This window comes from Cervus elaphus, chromosome 24 (assembly GCF_910594005.1).
Source record: "Cervus elaphus chromosome 24, mCerEla1.1, whole genome shotgun sequence".
Classification (NCBI taxonomy): Eukaryota; Metazoa; Chordata; class Mammalia; order Artiodactyla; family Cervidae; genus Cervus; species Cervus elaphus.
This window is the reverse complement of record NC_057838.1, coordinates 56,227,723-56,251,402: the sequence shown is the minus strand read 5'-3', so window position 1 is coordinate 56,251,402 and position 23,680 is coordinate 56,227,723. Positions and strand designations below refer to the sequence as shown.

Genomic DNA, 23,680 nt, shown 5'->3' with positions numbered 1-23,680 from the left:
GTCACAAAAGCTTATGCTGGATTTTTTTTCTTTTTTGAATAACAGATGTGAAAAATGTGCACATTGGGACATGGAAGCTGTAATTCGAGAAAATAAGAAGCATAGTCACAGAAACAACTGGTCAAGTGTTAGCTAAATGATTCTTTCTCCAAGCTCTTTCTTCCTCTTCTTTAGCATTCCCTTTCTCATCCCTACAGAGAAGTTAGAAAAGAAAGACTGAGAAAGCAAAAATGGGTACTCACTTCATCTCCAGGATCTCCTCCAGCTGTTTCCTCCTCTCTATCCGGAGGTTGGCCAAGTGTGCCTCTTTTTCGGCCAGGGACTGCTGCGTGGCGGCAAGGCGAGCCTTGGTGGCGTCCAGTTCCTGCCTGGTCTTCTCCAGCGCATTCATCAGTTCTTCTATCTGAAAAGCGCATGGGACGCAGCGTTACTTCTCCTCCATTCAAGCACAAGGCGTACCTTGCGTTCCGACAACAGACACAAGAGAATTAAAGCCATTCTTGAGCTGGGCATTGTATCCCGGCGTCCATTCTTTCTTTGTCACTACTTAAAAATAAACATTTCAAACACAAGACATGTCCAAATTTCTCCAAGGTCCTCATTCAATTGGATTATCCAATAACTTTTATAGAAACTACTTAATGTATTTATTAGAACTGGAAGGTGAGTGGCTTGACCTAATTTCAACCTGTGTTTGGCAAAAATCTCATACTGCCTCACAGTTGGCTGAAGGCAACACTCAAATGCACTTTGCCCGGCACAATATACTTTTGTGTGTAGGCCCCAGAGCATTCTGACAGGAAGCTACTCTACGTGTTTCAAATTCATTCATGTTTTAGCCTATCAAAGCCTTGTTTGGCAAAAGCAATTTGATGGCCAAGGGGCCTCAGGGGCCCCCCTCTCACCTCACCTCCCTGTTTCACATTCAGGAAGGAAGGTTTGGCCAAAGGTAAACAGAATCCCAGCCACAAAAGGTTCAAGTTTGGTTTGCCCCTGAAGTTTGAGAGGGTTCTAAACTTGAAATAAATGACATGTAACTTTTATAGGGTGCTAATACACCATAGAAATAAGCCAGACTATCAAATATCCAGGGTTTTCAGCCAGGTCCCAAAAAATTGGACCAGGGAGCCCCAAGGCAAGGCCTTATCCTTCCCGAACCATTGGAGACTTTTAAAAGCCAACACACAACAAAGAAGGCTGGTGTTTAATGGTTCTTTTCCAGAGCCTTCCGTGGAGCAAGCTGGTGAAATGCCATCCCTTGCACAGATGCAGGCTGCATCCACCCTGAGGACTTAAAACCATGGTTTCAGGAAGTTTCTAGACTCCAGAGTTGATGTTTGGGTTTCTAAGTCACCCCTTCCAGCTGAACTTGGCAGAATGGGATCATCTATCACTAAAGTCAACAGAACGCCCTTCAAAACGTGTCAATGACATGTTAAGTTCCAATTCATAAAGACTTTCTACACAATTTCTGCAGTTTTACATGGAATTTATTCAGAATAAGCACGATAGTTCACATCCAAGGTAAATTACAGGCTTTTAAAATTCAGAAAACCCTCTATTCTGCCCTGATAAAAAGAGGAAACTCAATGACCAGGTAATATAAATAAAAGCCAAAACCAAAAACAGTTTTAAAAGCAAGGACTATAGAGCATAACCTATGAAAGTCACAGGTCTACACAGGGATAAACAGCATTACTCTTTAACACATAAAATTTAATATGCAAAATTTAAATATTAAAAAGCAATCAAACTTTTTAGTTTCTCATGTAAGTTCATAGAATATCATAAATATAACTAGAAGCCCTTCTACAAAACAATACTTGATGAGTCTGAAGCAGAAGTGTTTTTGTCTGTTTTACCCTATTTTTTATACATTCAATAGCAGTGTTGCTTTTTAAAAGATCAATATTATGGTCATTCCAAGCATCAACTCAGATACAGTCTGCCTGATCCTCTACTTGGGATGGTCTGTGTCCTCATGACTCCCTTTCCTTTTGTAACTTTTTTAAAATTCTAAATGTACTATCGATGTCAGAGAAGAGGGAGGGTGTCCAGGATTCTCACCTGCTGAATCTCTTATTAATTGAGCTGACCTGCTTGCAATCCATAGACACAGAATGCTACTTTATGGGTTTCCAAGTTCTTAGTTCACCTGCCACGTGACTGCTTATGGCAGACACTAACTAGTTTTATATTAACCCAGCTTTAGCAATTACACCTTAGATCACTGTCATTTCCAAGCAGAAGCATTTAAGAACTAGCAATCTACCACAACCTTCCCTTTTCCTGGGCATAATGACTTCAGAAGCATGTTTCAGATGTATCCTTCAGCCTGAGTCCCTGAGTGATTACAATGAAGCTAAAGGCCAAACCATACCACATAAGCAAGGTAGCACCTTCATTGTGTTACAACACGAGATGAGAGGCTGTTACCTCCAGTGTGACTTGGACTGTCTTGACTGATGAACTGTCACACTTCTTATCAAGTGTCTATAACACCTGCCTCTACCTCCCTACCACCAGGTCCCTCTCATTAAGAAGATGTACTTTTTATTCTTGCTCTCCCAACACTTGCAGGTCACCGATACCCTCCTTCTTGCCATATGTCTTTTCTTAATGTGTAGTTTGCACAGCTGAACGGTTCCCCAACTTCTCCTCCTCACTGGAAGTAATATTTTAGCTGTCTATGTCTATGAAACTTGTGCCTTAAAAATGATCAGATTTGAATCATGTCTCCATAACTCACTATATGACTGACAAAGGTTTCTTTATCTCTTTCGGCTTTGGGTTCTTTACCTGGAAACAGGAAATTATGTTATTTATTCCTATTAGATGTTTGTGGGTATTACATGAGATGACATAGCCTCTATATCATTTATTCTTCTTCTAGTTAATATCAGTAAAATAACACTTTCTCTTAAAATAAGGTATACTCATATGGAATCCAAAAGACAGAAAAAATTTAAATTTTTTTTAATATAAGAAAAATGACATTCTTTTTAGCTAAGATTATCCAAAATACCACCACATGGAGATAAACACTCTGAACATTTTGTTTTAATTTCTCCATCTCTCTCTTACTCTTTTACATATTACATATAATTGAGATGCTATGTATAATTTTGTAAACTGTTTTAAATATATACATATCATTAGAAAGCGCCCCTTCTTATTAGATAGCCTCTCTGAAACACAGTGTAATGGGTGAGCGGGACTGTATCCATTCCCCATTCACCTATAAGCCAACCCTTCCCTTGAGTTCTCAGAAGCTCACCTTAGATTGAGAACTTACTTCCCCTGTTTCTCTTGCAAACTCTTCACCCTCCTGGATCCATAACTGGACCTTTCCCTTCATGACTCTGTCCCAGAGACATTTTCCTCATCAAAGTGGCTTCTCAGAGAAGGACTGAGGTTTGTCTCTATAGCTCTCACCACTATTCTGATACTTTTCCAAATTTTGTCTCCTTTTACTCACTTAACATCTTTCACATACACTGAACCACTTGATGATTACTTCCATTTAGATGTCACAGTATCACTTTGAATTCAGGATGATCCATGCACACCTATCTAAACCAAATCCCTACCACCTACCCCAGCTCTCCGTACCTGCCATTCCCTAACACATTGGTGACACTTTAGTCCAGTGTCCTGAGCTTTTCTCAGTGACTCATGTTTAAGAACCACATTTGTGTCTTCCCTCTCTTTCCCCTTTGTTTTCTCTTCATCATCAAGTCTATTTTGGAAACACTTCCTGAGACCATTATCTTTTTCTATCACTACTTTTTATGCTTCCAGCTTGTATCCCTTCCCCCACCCTACATTTCTGACAAGATTGAAAATAAGTGTGTGTGTGTGCACACGTGTGTTCCCAGCCTTTGTTCCTACCCCAACCCTAAATAAGGACTTGGCTTTGCCTGATCAGCTTCTTCACCGTCAAGAGTTCTCTCTCAGCCAGGACTATGCCTGGATTTTAGAAAATAAGTAGTAGAGTGAACCAGCAAAACTGTGTGCAAAGGTACAGTACTTTGAAGGGTAGGCTATGACAATCTATATGATAAAAATTAGGAGATATGAGTGAGAGAGGAAAGAGACGTGATGAGCTTGGAGGCTGGGTACACAGAGGTTTTGTTTTGTTATAAGGGCAGAATAAGATGACTGAGAAGGAAGAGAAAAGAGGAAGGGGGAAAAGTTGCTAGGTGTTATTCCTGGGGCTTCAATGTTTTCCAAAGACACAGATTGAAGGTTAGACTTTCCTTTTGATTTTTTTCAGCTGTTTTGACTTTGTGTCTTTGGATGTGACTTTGAACTGGGTGAGCCAAGATGCCTCATGGGATTTATTCTTACAACTTGCCTCCCCACTTCCAGGAAAGTATGCCTAAACCATCAATATTTCATCAAAAGTATCACTGGTCTGGTTCCATCATCTCAAGGGGCTCCTGATTACCCACAGTTGTGGTCTTTGAACTCTGTTCCCTAGACCACCATGAGTTCCAAAAAGGCATCTGGGGGCTGATAAACAGATCAGTGGAGTGGGAGAAGGGGTGTGAATCAGCAGAGAGCTCCATCCACCATCTCACACTCAAAGGGAGTTGTTCTACTTTGTCTTCTATACAGAACTTTGCGTAAAACTTAATTTGAATTTTTTCAGTTTTAAATATTTTGAATATTTTTATATGAAATATATAAAAATAAATATTTAATATATGTAAATACATAGGTATGTATTTATATATAATTAAAATATTTTAAATATGGAGAATGGTTAAAATCGTGGATTAAGAAACTAGACTGCATGAATAACACTTGCTTTACCATTTATTTAGAGTCTTGGGAAAGTATCTGAGTGTCCTCATCTGTAACATGGTATGTCTCACTAGAGTTACTTCAGGTATTAAATGAAGCAATGAAAGTAAAGCTCTTAGCATGGGGACTGGCAAATATGAAAACACACAGAGCATGCTTAACAGAAGAGCTAGCACGGCACAGTGGTTACAAACAGGACTGAGGAGCTAGCCTACCACTTACTATCTGTGTCCTTCTGGGTCAGTCATAAAAACTTTCTGAACCCAGCTTCCTTGTGATGTGGGAACTTAGCTAAAAGGAGTTTGGTGAAGATTCAGTGGGTTAATGTGCATGATGCACTAAGGACAACGCCCAAGTACTTGGTGCCATAGAAGCACCAGTTCTCACTCTTACGGGGCCAACTGAAGTATTCAACCCATTTTATGTTTGCTTATTACTGAATTCAAGATTCTCTGCTTGCTGTCACTCATCTTCAGCAACAGCAGCAACACACACACACACGCACACACGCCCCTGGACTACCCTGTGGTGCTGTGCTGTGCTAAGTCGCTTCCACTGTGGCCGATTCTTGGCGACCCTGTGGACCATAGCCTGCCAGGCTGCCCTGTCCTGGGGATTCTCCAGGCAAGAATACTGGAGTGGGTTGTCGTGCCCCACAGGGGATCTTTCTGACCCAGGGATCGAGCCCACATCTCTTAAGTCTCCTGCACTGGCAGGCAGGTTCTTCAGCACTGATGCCACCTGGGAGGCCCGGACTACCCTATGGTGACCCCTCCAATTACTGAAATCGCCTCCCCTTTAAGGCTCTGCCACAGAGCGCTGCCCTCCTTCATAGGTTCAGTGATATAAATCTGGAGCTCTGAAAACAGGCAGACCTGGATCAAGTTTGGGTTCCATCAATATGACCTCTGTGACCTTAGGACAATCTAAACCCAATGCTTTGTAAACTCTGCTGCACATCTGAACCCTTTTAGAAATATTTTTAAAATCCTGATGCCATAGTCACACTACTACCAATTAAATTAAAACATCTGAGGGTAGGAGTCTGGCATTAGTATTTTATTAAAAAAGCAGGTGATTCTGAAGTGATACCAAAGTGCAACCTATACTGCGAAGCCTGGACATTACTGACCTTTCTCTCAGCCCGCAGGTCCTCCTCTATAAAATAGGGGGAGGAAACAGAAGTCACCACACAGGGTTGGCACAAGCACAAAGGGAGACAATACACCTCAAGCACCCGGCCCTCTCTGTTAGACGTCCTGCAAGTGACCAGGGCATGACAGTTATCACTGTCCCAAGGCTGGGTTGTCGGTAGCATTACTTTCACCCAAGTGGTTCGGTTATTACCTTCTGCACCCGACCTTCCACCACCTCATTAAACACCACTTCACGTTTGTGCACAACCCTTTCATGTGTGTGCTTAGTTGCTGCAACTGGATTGTAATCCTCAGAGGGCAAGGACCACGTCTCCGCTCTCTCTGGAAGGCCCTTCAGCCCCTGACATGGAACCAGTGTCCACACTCAATAAATACCTGAGGAATGAGAGGAAAGGGAGTGCAAAGATGTGATTCTGAAACACCCTCCTCTGACCCACTTAGTGCAATGATGGATGAAGTGTAAGTCCGAACTTGATACTTTCCTACCCCATAAATCAGTGGTCCCCTTGCCATCCTCACCAAACGCCCTTCAAGTTCTTGCTCTCTGTTTGCCTCAAGCACCTTCTCTTTGCTATGGAGACAAGAGGGCTCGGATACTAGGCCCCTGAATGGAGGGAACTCTATGCTCACAGCCACCTGGAAGCCATCAAGAGCACCCAGGAACCCAAGAGTTTCGAGATGGCCTGATAAAAAAGCTACCGCAGGCCTTGAGCTGGGGTAGAAGCAAGCAGCTTTTAATTCTGCACTGCATTCCACTCACTCTGCTTGGGACCTGGGAGACATGCTGTCCTTCTACCACTGCACCACCTCGTCTCCCTGGGTATCTCCTGTGTGCAAGGCACTCTGCTAGACACAACACGCTCATCCTGAGAAGCTGTCTGGTTTGGCGGGCAGCCATGAATCAAACAACTATTTAATTACAATAGTGATGAAAAAAAACTAATATAGAAAAGTACTGAGTGATGAGCAAGAGTTTAAAGCCAATCTTGTCCTAGGCTTCATGGCTGGTCTCCAAAAGCAGGTAGGTAAGTGGGAGTGGCCTGCTGAAAAGGAGGGAGAAAATATAAGCTAGGAAGCCCAGGCCGCAGGGCCCCATGGTCCTGTTCATCGGGGAACTGCTACTGGAAGAATCACAATGATTATGAGCCAATAAATGCTTTTGGAAAATCCAGCAGGAGAGCAACCTGTGTGTCTCAATTCAACACAGCGTTTGCTTATTTTGGAAGCGCATCTATTGGTAATTCACCAGACAATAATATTTCCTGGGTGGGGGGATGGAGTTTAGAGAGGCTGTTTTATTCCTAAAACGCCATCTTTGATGAAAAAAGAGAATTCACAGCAACCTCAGAAATCTTCTATAAACATTTAACATGTTCCAGTTAAAAAAATTTCCTAAAAGGTCCACACATAGGGCAAGATTGGAATTCTGATGCTCTGTCTAGAAAGCTAAGATTACATTTTTAAATATACATTGCTTTGGTGTTACATATCTAGAATAATTAAAGGTTTCTTCAAATTAGATGACTTCTTGGTCTCACCAATTAAACAAAACAAAAATCCCTAAGTGTGTGTGTGTCAGTTCTGATTTTATTAGTTATTCTATGTGGCAGATTACAAAAAGTCTCTTATAAAATGGTTAAGTTACCAGAACTATTCAGCTGTATTTGAATAATTCATAACTCTGTACACTTTAAGAATAGTGAAGCTATCAAATGAATTTCTAGAGTCTAATGCTTAAACATCCAGTTCTGGAGAAATGGTCGGAATTTTAAAGTGAATATTAGAGCTTTAAAACAATAAAATAAGAAACCTGTTTAAGACCTTAAATCATTAACATGTGTCGACTTAAACTTACACATACATTTGTGTTGTTTAACTAAATATTTGAAAACCAGCTTCTCTCTCAGTTATCTGCCAAGAGCCCCACTGCCCGTTCTGCGTGTCTCTTCCTGACACGTGGCAACATCCAGTGCTTTTCAAGAGGCTCACTTGGCAGGAGCTGATCTTCAAATATTTTGATAAAACAATTTTTCCCATAAATTATATGTCAGCATTGATTTAGTGTCTATCTTGTGTTAATGATTTGGAATTTTTAAACAGCTTTTAAAACCATGTGTTAAAATTACACAGGCTCTTCTGCCTTCCCCCCCTCACCATCCATCCTAGTTTTCTGTTCTCACTGCATCCCGAGCGCAAGAGGATGGTCGTTTTCAGTTTGCACCAGAACACAGAGCCAATGAAATGCCCATATCCCAAATTACAGCAAACCTGGAATGTGAATTGGTCCTGGGGGAATAGCTGGGATTTGGCCCAGCTCTGCCCTGGGTACAGAGAAGGTCACGCTAAGATGAGGAGGTAAAGATAAACGCTGAAACCCTCTCTCCTCAACAGCAACTTCTGAGGCACTGATGCTGTGGGTTGAAGGATCTGTTAGAACAGGACTACTAATCTTATTTTTCCAATTACTCTTATCTTACATTTCTATCTCTACCTCCCTCTCACCTCCCCACTGCTGCCTTAGAGTGACACCTTTTGGAAAAGGTTGAAACTGAAAATCCCCAGACTGGTTTCTGCTTGGACATGGCTACCCTCAAGATTGCATTTGGGACTTGTTTGCTCCTTGTTGAAGTTTAAACTTCTCTCTGCTTAAACGTCTCACCTCTGATCCTTCAGCTGCAAACAAACAACCCCATCAAGCAAGGCCATTTGGGCTTCAGCTCTTTGATTTTGACAGCACTTTAAACTCCTCCTTTCCCCCTCCTTTCTCAAAACTTATTAACAAAATCTCACTCCATAATAAAGGATGGATGGAGAATAAATGTGTAAAATACATCCATTCTGACTGAATAGATTCTGAGTCAGAGTACGGATGGGTAACAGTTTCTCCAGAAGGCCCTTGAGTACTCCTCATTCCAGGCTGAACTTGGTTCAGGGGAACCTCCCTTAGAAAAAGGCTGTGGATCTACTTCTGTGTATGTCTGGTGTAGCTACTTTTCGAGCAACTGGGAGACATTTTTCCTTTATGTGTGCACAGTTCTGCAGCATAGGAAAGAGCCAGTCTTTTCCCTAAGAGTCTCAGGTTCTCAAGGAGCAGTGTGTGCATGCTAAGTCACTTCAGTCATGTCCAAATCTTTGTGACTCCATGGACTATAGCCCGCCAGGCTCCTCTGTCCATGGAATTTTCCAGGCAAGAGTACTGGAGTCGGTTGCCATGCCCTCCTCCAGGGGATCTTCCCAACCTAGGGATCGAACCCACATCACTTATGTCCCCTGCAGTGCCAGGCAAATTGTTAACCACTAGTGTCACCTTAGAAGCAACACAAAGAGTAGCTGAGTGTGTGGATTCTGAAACTAGGGGCTTAGGTTCCAATCAGGATCCAGGCATGTACTGACCCTGGAAAAAGTACTTGAGCTCCATGTTCATCAGTTTCTTTCCCTGTAAAATGTGGGTGACAGTTGCACCTCCCAGAGTCCTTGTGAAGAATACCTGACTTACAATAATTACACACTTGCCACAGAGAAAGCACATTAGCACCAATAGTGATGTTAGTTTTAACACCAGCTCTTATTTTTCAGCCTATTAGAGCATGAGGAAGCAAGACAAAGGGTTGAATTTCCATGTTCTTACATTTTCAGAAAGACAACGTTTTTCATCTTCAATGGAACAGTGAAATTTTTTACTCTGAAGTCTATATCAAGCCAAATTAATTACCTACAAAATATACTAAACTCCAATCACAATTATAAAGGAACTCATGAAGATATCAGAGCAGCATGATCCCATAAAACTTCCTGTGATGATGGCAAGGCCCTAATTTGCACTTTCCAATACACATGCCATTAATTACATGTGGCTATGAAAGTGAAAGTCGCTCAGTCCTGTCCAGCTCTTTGCAACCCCATGGACTTCTCCAGGCCAGAATACTAGCGTGGGTAGCCTTTCCCTTCTCCAGGGAATCTTCCCAACCCAGAGATCGAACCCAGGTCTCCTGCATTGTAGGCAGATTCTTTACTGTCTGAGCCACCAGTGAAGCCCATATGTGGCTATAGAGCACTGGAAATATGACTGGTACAACTGAAGAACTGATTTCTTTTTGTTTTTTAGTCTTATAAAAATTTTTTAATTTAAATTTAAATATCCATATGTCTAGTGGCTACTGTATCGGAGAGAGTGAAAGCATTCAAATTTTACAACTTATTGTCAAAGTGACATGTAGGAATTATTTCAATTTTCGTGGAAAAAAAATTTTTTTTGAGCATATGAGAAAAATGTTTATTTGGTCACACCACCCTACATGTGGAATTTTAGTTTTCAAACCAGGGATTGAGCCCAAATTCTCTGCATTGGAAGTACAGAGTCTTAACTACTAGATTGCCAGAGAAGTCCCCCCCAAAACTCTTAATTTCCTTAAAATTCTGCACAACTCAAGAATTAGCATTTGACCCAATGACTTCATTCTAGGAATTTTTTCTAATGATATAATAAATGTTCATCACATTGTTGTTTATAAAATAACAATAAAAATTATCATAAAATAATAAATGTTCGTCTCATTGTTGTTTATAAAACTAAGAATAAAAATTATGCATATATATGTATATATATACATATATATGTCCATATATATGTATATATATATATACACACACACAGAAACATACAGAAACACAAGTACTTATACAAACATACACATACATACCCTTACCTTCCAAAGAAATTAAATAAATTATTATGTGTCTCTGTGTGTGTATAGGTGTTACAAAGAAATTAGATAATACATTGCAGGCATCAGTTGTTGAGATGTTGGTCATAGATTAAACACTAAGTAGAAACATTTAACAGAAAAGAAAGATGTTAATGAAACCTGAGAAAAGCAGGTTAGTAAATGATAAACACAATACCACCCCAACTATATGTGTGTTTCTAAAAGAATATTCATAAGAAAAAAGACTAGAAGGAAGGGCATCAAAACATTGATGACATGATTGTTCTTGAGGTTAGATTTCAGGTAATCTATAATATTCTTCTTTGTACTTTTTGATACAACTATGAATCATTAATGTAAAAAGAATGTAAGTTTTAAAAATAGCAACCATATCTATGAAACAGAAACAGAGTCACAGACACAGAGAACAGACTTGTATTTGCTAAGGCGAGACGAAGTGGGAAAGCGAAGTACTGGGAGTTTGGGATTGGCAGATGCAAACAATTATATATAGGATGGATAAACAACAAGGTCCTTCTGTATAGCACAGAAAACTATATTCAGTATCTTGTGATAAATCATAATGGAAAAGAATATAAAAAAGGATATATATATATATTTACACACATACATATACATATAACTGAATCACTGCTATACATTAGAAATTAGCACAACATTGTAAATCAACTATACTTCTTCAATAAAATTTTTTTAATTTAAATTACATCAAAAGAAGGTCTTGTTAGAAAGTACTTCTGCTCCCATGGAAAAGTTAGTTGCTGGGAGACCATCACCTCCAAAGGACAGTACTAAAGCAGGGAGGGGCCCTCTGGTGGCAGTTTCGGTGGCAACTCCTGTCAGCCAACAGGACCTTGAGACAGGCCGCACTCCCTAGCATGGTTTCTCTGCCCTTGACAGTCACTTAGATTTATGCTGATTATAATCCAGGTTCACCAGGGACTGCCTGAGTGTTAGTGACTCCACAGCTGTCATCAGCCATTCCTGGCACCTCTACCCTGCCCCACAATGTGCCTGAATGTTGCTCATTTCAACTTGCTCCCTCATAAAGTTCCTGTGGGTTTTGAAGCCCAGTTTGGTGGCTTGCTTGTTTAGCATTTTCTTACTTTTAGTATTGTTATCATTGTTTTGATTCCGAACTACTCAAAATGAGTTGGGAGGCCCTACACAATCAGAAGCATTTGTCCATGTCCCTTGATCACTTCTATATTAGCAAGGTCTACCCATTCACATTCAACAAATCAGGGCAACACTTTCAAATAGACTTCTTTCCTATGATGTGAGGATCGGTTGAGGCAATTCCAAGGAGGAAAAATGAAAAAAGGATGTATCTTTTATTCTGAGTCCTCCTACTGGCGTAGCTCTACAGGAGATACCTGTTGATGATGGCAGATTTCAATCAGGCCAAATCAGGCCTGACCCCAAGCCCTTTTCGGTCCCCTCAGAATCCCGGCATCACAGTTCTATCTGCCTTGAGCAACAGGCAGTGTCCTCCCTGCATGCCACCTTAGGCTATAAATACACAGAGTCAAATGCATCCCTGAATGGGTCTACTGGGGCATCTCCACAAACACACAGTAGATGGCCAATGGAGAATTGTGGGTGGGATGCAGACAGGAAGAAAAGAAGCTACACTGCAGAGAGGTAATCATTACCTCTGATTAAAATAATGAGGTATCCTAAATCCCATTTGATCTTCACTTATTCCCAAAGAAGCATATCACTGAAGTGATGGAAAACTCCAACTCAAAAGAGTAAGGGACTTACCCAAGAATTGCAGATGGCTTACTCTTTACCCGGATTTGAGTCTGATTGTTGAATACAAACGTAATGGGATAATTGTTGGAGGGAACTACATATACTGATAGATCTGGGAGGACACTCTGGGCCATGAGCTCCTCAACAGCAAGGGAAGACCATAGCTCATTCTCCTCAGTATGCCCAGTCCTGAACATAACATCTAACATAAAACCAGTAGCCACAAATTATGGATAAACACAAATTAGTGAATAAACCTTGGATCCCTCTTAATTCATTAGAGTAGAATATTCACTATGTGCTTTGATTCCAACACATTTCCAAATTATTCAAGATATTTTTGTATTATGTTTCTATGATGGTATAACAAATGATCACAAACTTGGCAGCTCACCGCTCTGTAGGCTGGAAGTCCAAGCAGGAATCACAGTTACAAGGTTCTCCTACCAGAGTCTCACAAGGTTCAAATCAAGATACTGTCATGGTGAATTCTCATCTGGAGCACAGGATCATCTTTTAAGCTCATGTGGCTGAAGTAGAATTCAGTTCCCTGCAGATATATATAGATCTGAGGTCCCCATGCCCTTAAAACTCCTAGCTTCTATAGAACAACTTGATTACTTGCCACATGGCCCCCTCAAAACTTTACAGCCACAGTTGTAATGCCGATGAGAGTCTGTCCCATAATCACATGAGTGACATCGCCTCCTACCCACAGTCCTAGGGATTATACAGGGTATGTTCTTCAGAGAGAGGAAACCTGGAGATCATCTCACAATTCTGCCAATAATCGCTTTCTTTACATTATTGATCCTAGAAGAAAATGGACATGAAAACAAAATACTTTCCACTGTTTAGTTTCCCTTGTTTAAAGATACAAAACAGCATCTCAAAATGTGCACACCAAACATAGTGGAATTTCATTAACTTGATAAAAAGCACTTAACTGAAAAAGCTATAGCTACAACAAAAGACTGAATGCTTTCTAAGATCAGAAGCAAGGCAAGGATATCTGCTTTCCCCCCTCTTATTCAGCATAATTTGTGAAATTCCAGATGCTGCAATAAGGCAAGAAATGAATAAAAAACACAAAACTTCCATAGGAAGTTTTAAAACCACCCCTATTTACAGATGACATAACTGTTTATGTAGAAATCTACAAAAACCACCTAGAACTAATAAATGTGTTTAGCAAGGTTGAAAGATACAAGATTAACACATGAAGTCGATTGCATTTCTATAAACTAACAATGAACATGTGGAAGCCAAAATCAAAACCTAAAGGTCATTTACAATCACTCCAAAAAAATGAAATATTTAGGTAGAAACTTAAAACATGGATGTGATCTGGACATTGAAACTTCTCAAAATTCTGATATAAGAAATCAAAGATTTAAATACATGGAGAGCCATGGATGAAAAGACTGAAGATAGTAAACATGTCAATATTTCTCAGATTGATCTATGGGTTTAATGTAATTTCTATCTAAATCTCAGCAAGTTTTTCATAGATATAGACAGTTATTATAAAATTTATATGGAAAAGGACAAGTCCAGTAATAGCTAAAACAATTCTGACAAAGGAGAATAAAATGGAAGGAATCACTCTACCTAATATTAGGGCCCACAGTATAGTCACAATAACCAAGAGAATGTATTGTTGGCAGAGAGATAGCCACACAGATCAGTAGAACAGAATAGAGAACAGAGAAATAGATATACTGCAACAATATTATATCTAAAAGATAACTGTTCAAGTGATGGTTGACAAAAGAGCAAAAACGATTCAATGGATTAAAGATAGCCTTTTCAACAAACAGTGCTGAGCAACTGGATATCCATAGATTGAAAAAAAGAAAACATTGACCTACATGTTATGTCTTGTACAAAAACAAAGTGAATCATGATCTTAAATATAAGACATAAAACTATAAGCCTTATAGAAAAACAATTGGGAAAAAAAGTCTTCTGAATCTAAGGCTAAGCAATGAGTTCTAAGAATTGACACCAAAATCATATATCATAAAGGTAAAGATTAGCAAACCAGACCTCATCAAAACTGAAAAAAAATAATTGTTCTGTGAAAGAACTTGTTCAGTGGATAACAAGACAAACTATCGACTGGGAGAAAATATTTGCAAACCACATATCTGACAAACAACCAGTATGAGACTATATAAAGAACTCTCAAAAATCGACAAGTAAAATTCCTAAAACAATTAGAAAATAGACATAACGCATGAGCTGACACTGTGGTGAAGAGGACATACACATAGCAAATAAGCACATGGAAAAATGTTCCATATCTTTAGCCACTGGTGAACCACAAACTAAAACCACAATGAAACATCACTATACACCTATCTCAATGACTATAATAATAAGCAGTGGCAATACCAAATGCTGGTGAGGATACAGAAAAACTGGATCCCTGATACAATGCTGACTCAGAATATAAAACAATGCAACCAGTCTGGAAAACAACTTGGCAGTTTCTTGACCCAGTAACTATACTCTTTCTATCTTTTATCTCAAAGAAATGAAAACTTAGGTTCACACAAAAACCTGTACTATGAATGTCCATAATAGCTTTATTCACAACAGCACCAAACTAGAAACAACCTGTAGGTCCTTCAACTGGTGAATGGTTAAATAATTTAAGGGGCATCCACTCTGCAATGAAGAAGAACAAAGTACTGATATATCCAACAACTTGGAGGCACCACCAGTGAATAAAATTGAAAAATGCTAGTCCCTAAAGATCATATCCTATACAATTTAATGTATATAATGTCCTTAAAAGGAGAAAATTATAGAAATGGAGAACAGATTCTTGGTTGCCAGGGGTAAGAGGTGGAAATGGGGGAGGAATCGAGTACAGTTATGAAGGGCAACGTGAAGGGTCCAATGGTTGCTGGGACTGTTCTCTACCTGGACTGTATTACTGTCAAGATCCTGATTGTGATACTATCCTACAGTTTTGCAAGATGTAACCACTGGGGGAAACTGGCAAAGGATACACAAAATCTCTCTCCATTATTTCTTAAAACTGCAGATGAAGCTGCAATTGTCTAAAAATAAAAGATTTAAGTTCTTTAAAAAAAAAAATAAAGAACATGCCATGTCTGATAGGCATTCAACTCCACAGGAAATAGTCAGCCAGGGCAAATGCTGGGGGAGAAGGGAGATGCTCAAATAAGGTCTATGAGGCCACTTCCATCTGCTTAAGGAAGACTCCTCTCCAAAATGTTTCAGCTAAGAGGATTTCAGCAGAGAATTTTCATGCTGTAAATGACTTCCATTCCCAAGGACAACTACAAATCCAGGTAAAACCATCAGCATTTATATCAATGGCTTGACACCTACTCACTAAGTACATAAAATCACCTTCCTTGAGTCAAGCGATAGAAACGTCATAGTCATAATCCCCATTTTATAAAACAATCACATCTACATACAATAAAATATTTTTAAGTGCCATGTTTAACAATAGCTACCAAAGCATCATAAGCTAATTCGTAAAGGTCACTGGCAGATACTGGTTTCCTTACAATTATAATCCAGGTAAGGAAAAAAAATTTTTTTAAAATCATAGTAAAGTTTCATTATCCTCAAACTAAATACATCCTCCAGATCACTGGCTTGGTTAGCTCCTCAGTGGGAGGAAAGCAAAACCCAGACATGAAGTGCCAGAAGGAAATCTTCCGCTTCAATTTCTCCTTTATTTAAAACTTTTTATGGAGGCTTTATGTTGACCCTGTGGCTTCAGGAGAAGGAAATCCTCCCAAATGCGTCCCCAGGGCACAGCATCCCCCACAGCAATTTGGCTCACTCCTCTCAGAGAGATTACTGCTACACGGAGAAAAACAATTCTTAATTGGTTAACTTTGGGGATATCGCTTCATAAAAAGAAGACTCGGAACAAAGACGCCCACCCAGTCAGTTCTCCAGACATACAGAGTGACTGACGATGAGTATGAGACACGACATAAGCAAGGCTGACAGACTGAACCTCACTGCAATTTCAAGCTGAATAGAGTCTATCTGCTTTCCTTCCATCTCCAAACAGAATAATACCCACCCGATCACAACAGATCTGCTCAACGCTGCCTCTGTTCCCATCTCAGCAGTCAGCAGTAAGCGGTTCAACATCCTTCTCACACTCCGGGGAATAAGATTTGACTTTCTGGCCATCCAGCTGAACTAAGGAGAATGGGGTTATGACACTGAGCTCCCTGGACCATTTACTCTGCTTCTCACCTGGCTCTGCCCCATGGACCATCCCTGACCCGCTGCCAAGGACCATGTATTGATCCCTAAGAGAGTCAGGTGGAGAGTTGGTGGATGACAAGGGTCAAATCCAGTCCACTTCTATAAAAACAACCAAAGTACAAGTCCTGCTGAGCATAATTTTCAGACTTAAAAACAGTAACTTTTGTTTTTCCTAATTACCCTGATGCATGGCAGCATTCACTGTGGTCTGAGCAGAGATAAAACTGCTCAAATCTTAAAATGTGACACTCTGTTCTTCAAAACCCCACAATTGTGATGAAAAGTTGTGTTAGATGGTACAATTTATACTCACATATTAAACATCAGACTTTACCAAATACTTGTATCATGCTTTGGAGGCAGATGTTTATGTACCCCACAAAGGATATTTTCTACAACTGATGTCTTTGATGTTTTTAAAATAAGTGATTTTCTTTCCTAGTAGTTCTTTTCAGGTCAAAAAATTTTCAGTAACAATATTAGATTATAGTCTAGTCCCATATAAAGTGATTAAACACAAGCCTGAATCAAACACAGCCCTGCTATTAAACAGTCTCAAGACAAATGTTCCTGAGAACACTGGATTCCTCTCAGGCAGGCCCGATTATTCGCTCAAGGATCTGACTGCTTCAGCTGCAATTCTCTTCTCTTTTACAACTTCTCAAATATACAAACTACTTCGTTAAAAAATATTTCCCCTTTCTTTTCTTCAAGAATTAATACTGGTATAGCTCACTGTAAGAAAATCATGGTATCTGAACTTCGAGAGGAGAAACACTTTAAATAACTGGGTATTTAAAATAACTAGCAAGTATACATACATGGAAATGAATACCCCATTTTGATGGGTCACATTCAGTAACCTGAGAGGCGCCTCTATCTGGGCAATAGTTCCTTTTGGACAAAAAACAATTAGGCTGTGTAATGTTGTGCTGAATCCCTTCAGATAAATGTGCGCACACAGCCGGGCCACTCTCGTGCTGGCTCTGAGGCCAGGGCTGTCAGGCCCACTTCTCTGGTTAATGTCAGTAGCACTATGTATAAAAGGTGACTCCAGTGTGTACAAATGTTGATCTTTAGAGAAGTCATGCCTAGACTCACACACACATCCACTCTTTCGTCCAATGGGTCAACGACAGGAACAGAGGGCGACCCCACAGGGGTCTTGCCAAGAGCAGAGTCTCACTTGTCAGCTTACGCTGCCCCCAGAGACTGCCCTGCCTGAGATTAATCCATAATCCTGTTTTGTGTTTAAAAAATTCAGGTTCTAAAAGCCTGACCTGTGAGACAGTTTCTGAGGTGACAGGGAAATGTTCTAATACATGATAACAAATTAAGTGCCTGTGTGAGTAAGCACCAAAAAGAAAGAAACTGTGTGGACCGGATGGCACAAAATGTTTGCCCTTGTCCCAAATCATCTCTTTAAGGTTCCAAAATAGATACTAAAAACATATTTTAATGGTGAGTCTACCTGTAGGTTTAAGAAAAAACAAAGTTGAAGCCATCTACATACTACACAAGTTGAAGCTAACAACTTGCTGCACATGTTAAGCAAAATAAAGATGCCCTGTGATTGAAAACACAGCCGACGTTCTCAAGAAATATAATATTTGCTGATGTGACTTCCAAAGTAAATCTCATCTGAATACCAAACAGTAAGAAAAGTCTCATCTCAGCTCTAAACAATCCCACTTTTGTTACATGGGAAATGTTTCTTCCTTCACCAACCTCATTCCACCACTTTTGCTACAAAGTTAATGTCCAGAAAGCTTCCTTTTACAACTTTAGCAGACCTGACCCAAGAAAAGCAGGAACTCCCAATGCTGTAGAAACCATCACTAGCATGTTCTCAACTGGATAGTTCTAAAAACTCTTACTCACTCTACAGTGAAGACTGAAAACGTATGAGGCTACACAGCTCTAAACAAGACAGCCACATGAACTTCTTGGCACTCATGACTATCAAGGTGTGGACAGAGACAGCTGGCCTGCTGGCATCCTCTGTTTTGATTCAGCGAGAGACAAAAGCATGACAGATAAAATCGTACAAATTCCAGTTTCAATTTGTGACTCAGTCTGTATTTACAGTCATTCCCATTCAAATGTTACCTACAATGTTTGGCAACATGGATGACCTCTTCAAAGGCAAAGGTGAGCATGTGAAGAACATTTTCTACCCACATGAAACCCTTATAATATAACAAAAGCAGCTCGTTTCCAAACATGAAAACAAGAGACAAGCTTGTTGCTCCCATTTTGGTGTTGAATGTGTGTGTGTGTGTGTGTGTGTGCGTGCACGCGCACATGCGCGCACATGCACAGACAGCATCCTTCTTGCCCACTCCTACCAGAATGTCTGCAGAAAAACCAGTGGCTGAAGTGGCTGCTATGTCACCTGTAGGGGAGGGAAGAAGCAAACAAGGGGGCTTTGCTTGCTGGCTTTATTAATGAGCTAATAGCTTTTCTGTGAGAAAAATGGTTCAGAAATATGAGGGAGGTGGGTGGAGAAAAAGTACAGGACTCACAGTCAAGAAAGATCCAGATTCAAATCCTGGCCACTTGCTCTTGTCTTTGACTCGACCTGTGATTTTTCAACTGAATATGTGATTATATGCCCTACCACATAGGGTGGTTGTGGGGATTATGTGAGGTTGCAAGGTAAATGACCAGCACAGCATCAAACATGTAGTGAGTGCTCAAGATACTGCCATGACCTGCATTATCACTATTGCTTAAATGTTCAACTGGCGAAAATGGATCAGAATTCCGTGCCTCTGATATCACTTTCAGTATAATGGGAGAGACCATCAGTATAAAACAGGAGGAAACACAAATGCCAAGGCTAGGTAGATGACTGCTCAAATCCCTTCTCTGTCACTTACCAGCTGTGTGACCTTGAGTAAGCCCCTTACACTCTCTGGGCTTCTGTATTTGTAGACTGGAGATAATGAAACACTTCATACAGGGTTGGAGTGAGGCCTAGAGATTAAAATGTCCATGAAACACTCAACTCTGTGCCTTGTCCTTAGTAAGCACTTGATAGACGGTAAGTATCGTTTACTAAAATCGATAATAAGCAGAAAAGAATTCAATCTCTGCCATGAGAAGAGACACAAAGTGGAATGATAGAAGCATACACAAGGAGGAAATGATACATTCAGAAAAGCAAGACAAGGGGAGAGGAAGGTCCTCAGAAGTGATAGCATTTAAACAAAGTCTTAAAACCGGGTCGCAAACCAACACGCTGGCAGGGTGAAGCAGTTATTATCAAGCAGCAATGCTGGTCAAGCAGGGAAAATGCTCCCTAGCAGCCACTAATTCTACCAAGCAAAAATGCAGGTTCCATGGAGCAAGATGCTCTTATCAAAAGAAGCAAACTATCTGAGGTCTGTTTATTGCATGATGTCTGCTCATTGCATGTGTGCTGTGTGCGAAGGTGCTTTGGTCGCATCTGACACTTTTGCAACTCTATAGACTGTAGCCCGCCAGGCTCCTCTGTCCATGGGACTCTCCAGGCAAGAATACTGGAGTGGGATTCTGTGCCCTCTTCCAAGGGATCTTCCTGACCCAGGGATCAAACCCAGTTCTCCTACATTGGCAGACAGGTTCTTTACTACTAGCGCCACCTGGGAAGCTGTTTTCTCATTATATCTGATGTTTTCAAATGATGCTTCAATTGAACAAAAAAAGAGAAAAAAACCTGAGTATTGTGGGCCACATATGGATTACTGGCTACCAGTTTTGACCTCTTACTTTTAAAGAAGGGGTAGAATTTTATCAAGCAGTTGTGGTAGGGGAAACATTCTAGCAAGGAAACAGTCAGGGGAAGGCAGGAGAGACAGGAAAGGCCAGGGAGTGTTTGGAGAGCAGAATACTGCTCTGGGATTAGAAGGGAGAGGATGAGGAACAGAAGAGTCAGGGAACAGCAGGCAGCTGGAGAAAGTTTTCAGGGAGAGACATGGGCTGGAATGACAGGGTAGGTCTGGACATGCTGGCATGGAGAAGGAAGGACCTTGAAATGCCAGAAGAACAGCAAGTCTACAAGGTTACTCTCTTCCCCTCTTTGGGCCTCAGTTTTCCCTTTTTGTAAAGTGAGTTCCTGAATTAGATGACCTCTTAGCCCGCTTCTAGGCCTTTCTGCACCATTCAGGAGCACTGCTGCCATTTCCTTTCCAAGGGACACCTCGTCCTGTGCTCTAGGCTGTGTGGGGGATGTCAGTCTAGCTCACTGGCAGAAGGAAAAATAGTCAAGGTCTGTCCCATGGACCACCTTTACTAGCCATAAATGACAAGCTGACCTGAGCAGTGCAGAGGGCACCAGGGACCTTAGGCATAGACTTTATCCCTAGATGAAGTGCCATTCAAATAATAGCATAACCAGCTTCACTAAATACCTGGTTTGGGGCCAGACTCCAGTCAATTTACTAAACAGAATTAACTCATTGAATAAGGCAGGCCCTAGTATTATTTCCATGTCACAGAGCAGGCACAGAACAGTTAAACGGGCCCACAGTCAAAGAGCTAGACATTGTAGGGCCAGCACCTGGACCAGGTAGTTAGTCTGATGCAGAACCCTCAAGTGCAGTCATTCCACCAAACTGCCTCCCTTCTAGAGCTTTTAAAATCTGTATTTTGGTTCTGTGTGCCTTTAACAATTGTGCCAAAATTATGTGGTGAGGTAATCCAGCTGGAAATGTTCCCTGGCTATAAGTGCATCAAGAAAGGCTAAGGCCTAGGGTCTCCTTCCTTGCTCTAGATGGTGGCCCAGGTTTGAGTCCTAGGGAGTCTTATACTCCTCTCAACATAGAGGAGAGATAAAAGGAGTTTGCTGCCAAAAACTTGGACTCTTGGTACAAGCAGTCAAACTGTCAGGATGAATTTGAATGAGTGGAGAGCTGCTGGATTAAGAGACTTTGATTCTACTTCAAGCAGCTAAAGGGATGACATTTCATAGATGACAGGGGCCTGCGTCCCACCACAAATAGCTTCCCAGAATGAGGAGACCAAAACCCCAGGACCAAATACTAAGGGAAAGGGTTCAGAAGACATGGGAAGGAGTGTGTTAGCAGCTACATTTGGCATGGGCCCTGAGCATCTCAGGGGCAGCCACTTGGATCAAAGGCCAGAGACTTTGCCTTAAGAATGATGATAAATAAACCCTGGGACAATTATGTAGATGGAAAAATATACTGAGAAGACTTCATATGTTTGAGGAATTTCAATCACCTGGTTATGGAAAGCTTTCTCTTATGTACATGTACACTAAGTATCCTGATAGTTTTCCTTTAAGTACTATTATTTTTAGATTGAATCAATGGCTAGTCTATCAGACACTATAAAACTGTTTTATTAAAATGTTAACGTATATATTTGTTCTGTCTCCATTTGAAATGAAAGATAAACCAAATATTCTAAGGATTTTCCTAAGCTCTACATTAATACCCAATAACTAGTTAACACTAAGGATCAATACTAATTAATAACTATATGGCATTTACCCTGGGCCAGGCACTGATCTAAGCTGCATGAGTGTGAGTAATTGTTTATAATTCTGTTTATTTCTTAGGACAGTTATATTCCCATTTTGGAGATGGGAAAATGGAGCCACCCAGAGGCTAATATGCCCTTAGTAACACAGCTAGTAAGTAGAAGAATTGGTATCTGAACCCTGGCTGTCAGGCTCCAGAGTCTGTGACAACATCTAGAGTAGTTTGCTTCCTAGGGCCTGTTAGGTGGGTTGAAGGTAGAACATTTAGTATGTTTTAAGCTCTCTATAAATTAATTCATTAATTCAATAAAATTACACCTCGCACTATGCCAGGAATGAAGGATTCAGTCCCTGCATTCATGGTATTGATGGTTCAGCAAGGAACTTCCTTTGAATTTCCTCCCCTCCCCTCCCTTACTGATGTAACTCTCTCTACCCCAAGGAAGTTACCATGGGAACAGACTTCATTTTAATACTTCATTCAAAAACTCACATGTACACACCCTGGTGATTAGGTTAATCTAATACACAGCTTACTGGGTCTAAGGAAAGCTAAATTTGCAAATTTAGAAAAGCAAATCACAAGTATTTATCTCATATCCCAAAGACAGCAGGACAGAGCTCAATTAAAAATAAAAACCAAACTGCCAAGACATGTGGCATGAAAATCTAGAAGGCTTGAGAGAGAACATTTGCCACTATTAAGAGATTTCTTTCGCGTTCATAGCTCGTGAGCTGAGTGTGGTTCATAAACATCCTGGGGTTGAAGGCATGTCTAAATGTAATATTCTTATAAGGGAAAGAGCACTGACTTCATCACAAAGCAGGCCCTGCTGATGGCAGACTAAGACTGGAATGTGCCGATAATTATCTTTAAGGCCAGTCAACAACTCTATGTCTCCTATAATATCACATTTAAAATCAAGCCAAGACATTCCAGTCTGAATCAAGGTTTATTTATGAAAGGATTTAACACTTTTAGATCCCATATTTCTTGGAGGACCACCAATTTCCAAACCCAAATATCCAATTTCTTCAATTTCACAGAGTATGAATGAGATTTCAGGTTCCCATATGGTGGAGGGAAAATTTTAAGGCACTAAAATTCCTTTTCTTCAACGAGGTGAATTTCTTTGCTAACGCCACCACAAAATAAAACACCACCAGGGACTGAAGGTAGAAAATACCATGTCATAATGCTACATTCATGTAGATGTGACCAAATTTTCAGGTAATTCTAGCTGAATGGTCTCCCTTGTTCCCCTGAAACTTGAAAGGTCAAAGGAGCAATTTGATTGTGGGTGCTCTTTATAGACCACAGACAGGAGGAAGAATGGGCCTTCTACCAGCAAGGTCACAGGATTTAAAGGGATATGCAGATATCCAAAGAAAGCAACAGAGTCCAAATGGACTCCTGTATGTTGGAATGATCTGGAAGATTACATAAGGTCCTTCATTGGTGGTATCAG

At 40.5% G+C, this 23,680-nt stretch overlaps 1 protein-coding gene across 1 annotated transcript in view; it reads right to left on the bottom strand.

Moving 5' to 3' along the window:
• The window catches only part of ERC2 (ELKS/RAB6-interacting/CAST family member 2), a 981,757-nt gene that overhangs the window by 391,031 nt on the left and 567,046 nt on the right, over positions 1 to 23,680 (bottom strand). The window contains exon 17 of the mRNA XM_043885488.1: positions 243 to 403. Coding sequence (XP_043741423.1) covers positions 243 to 403 — 161 coding nt within the window. The remainder of the gene's footprint in view (positions 1 to 242; positions 404 to 23,680) is intronic.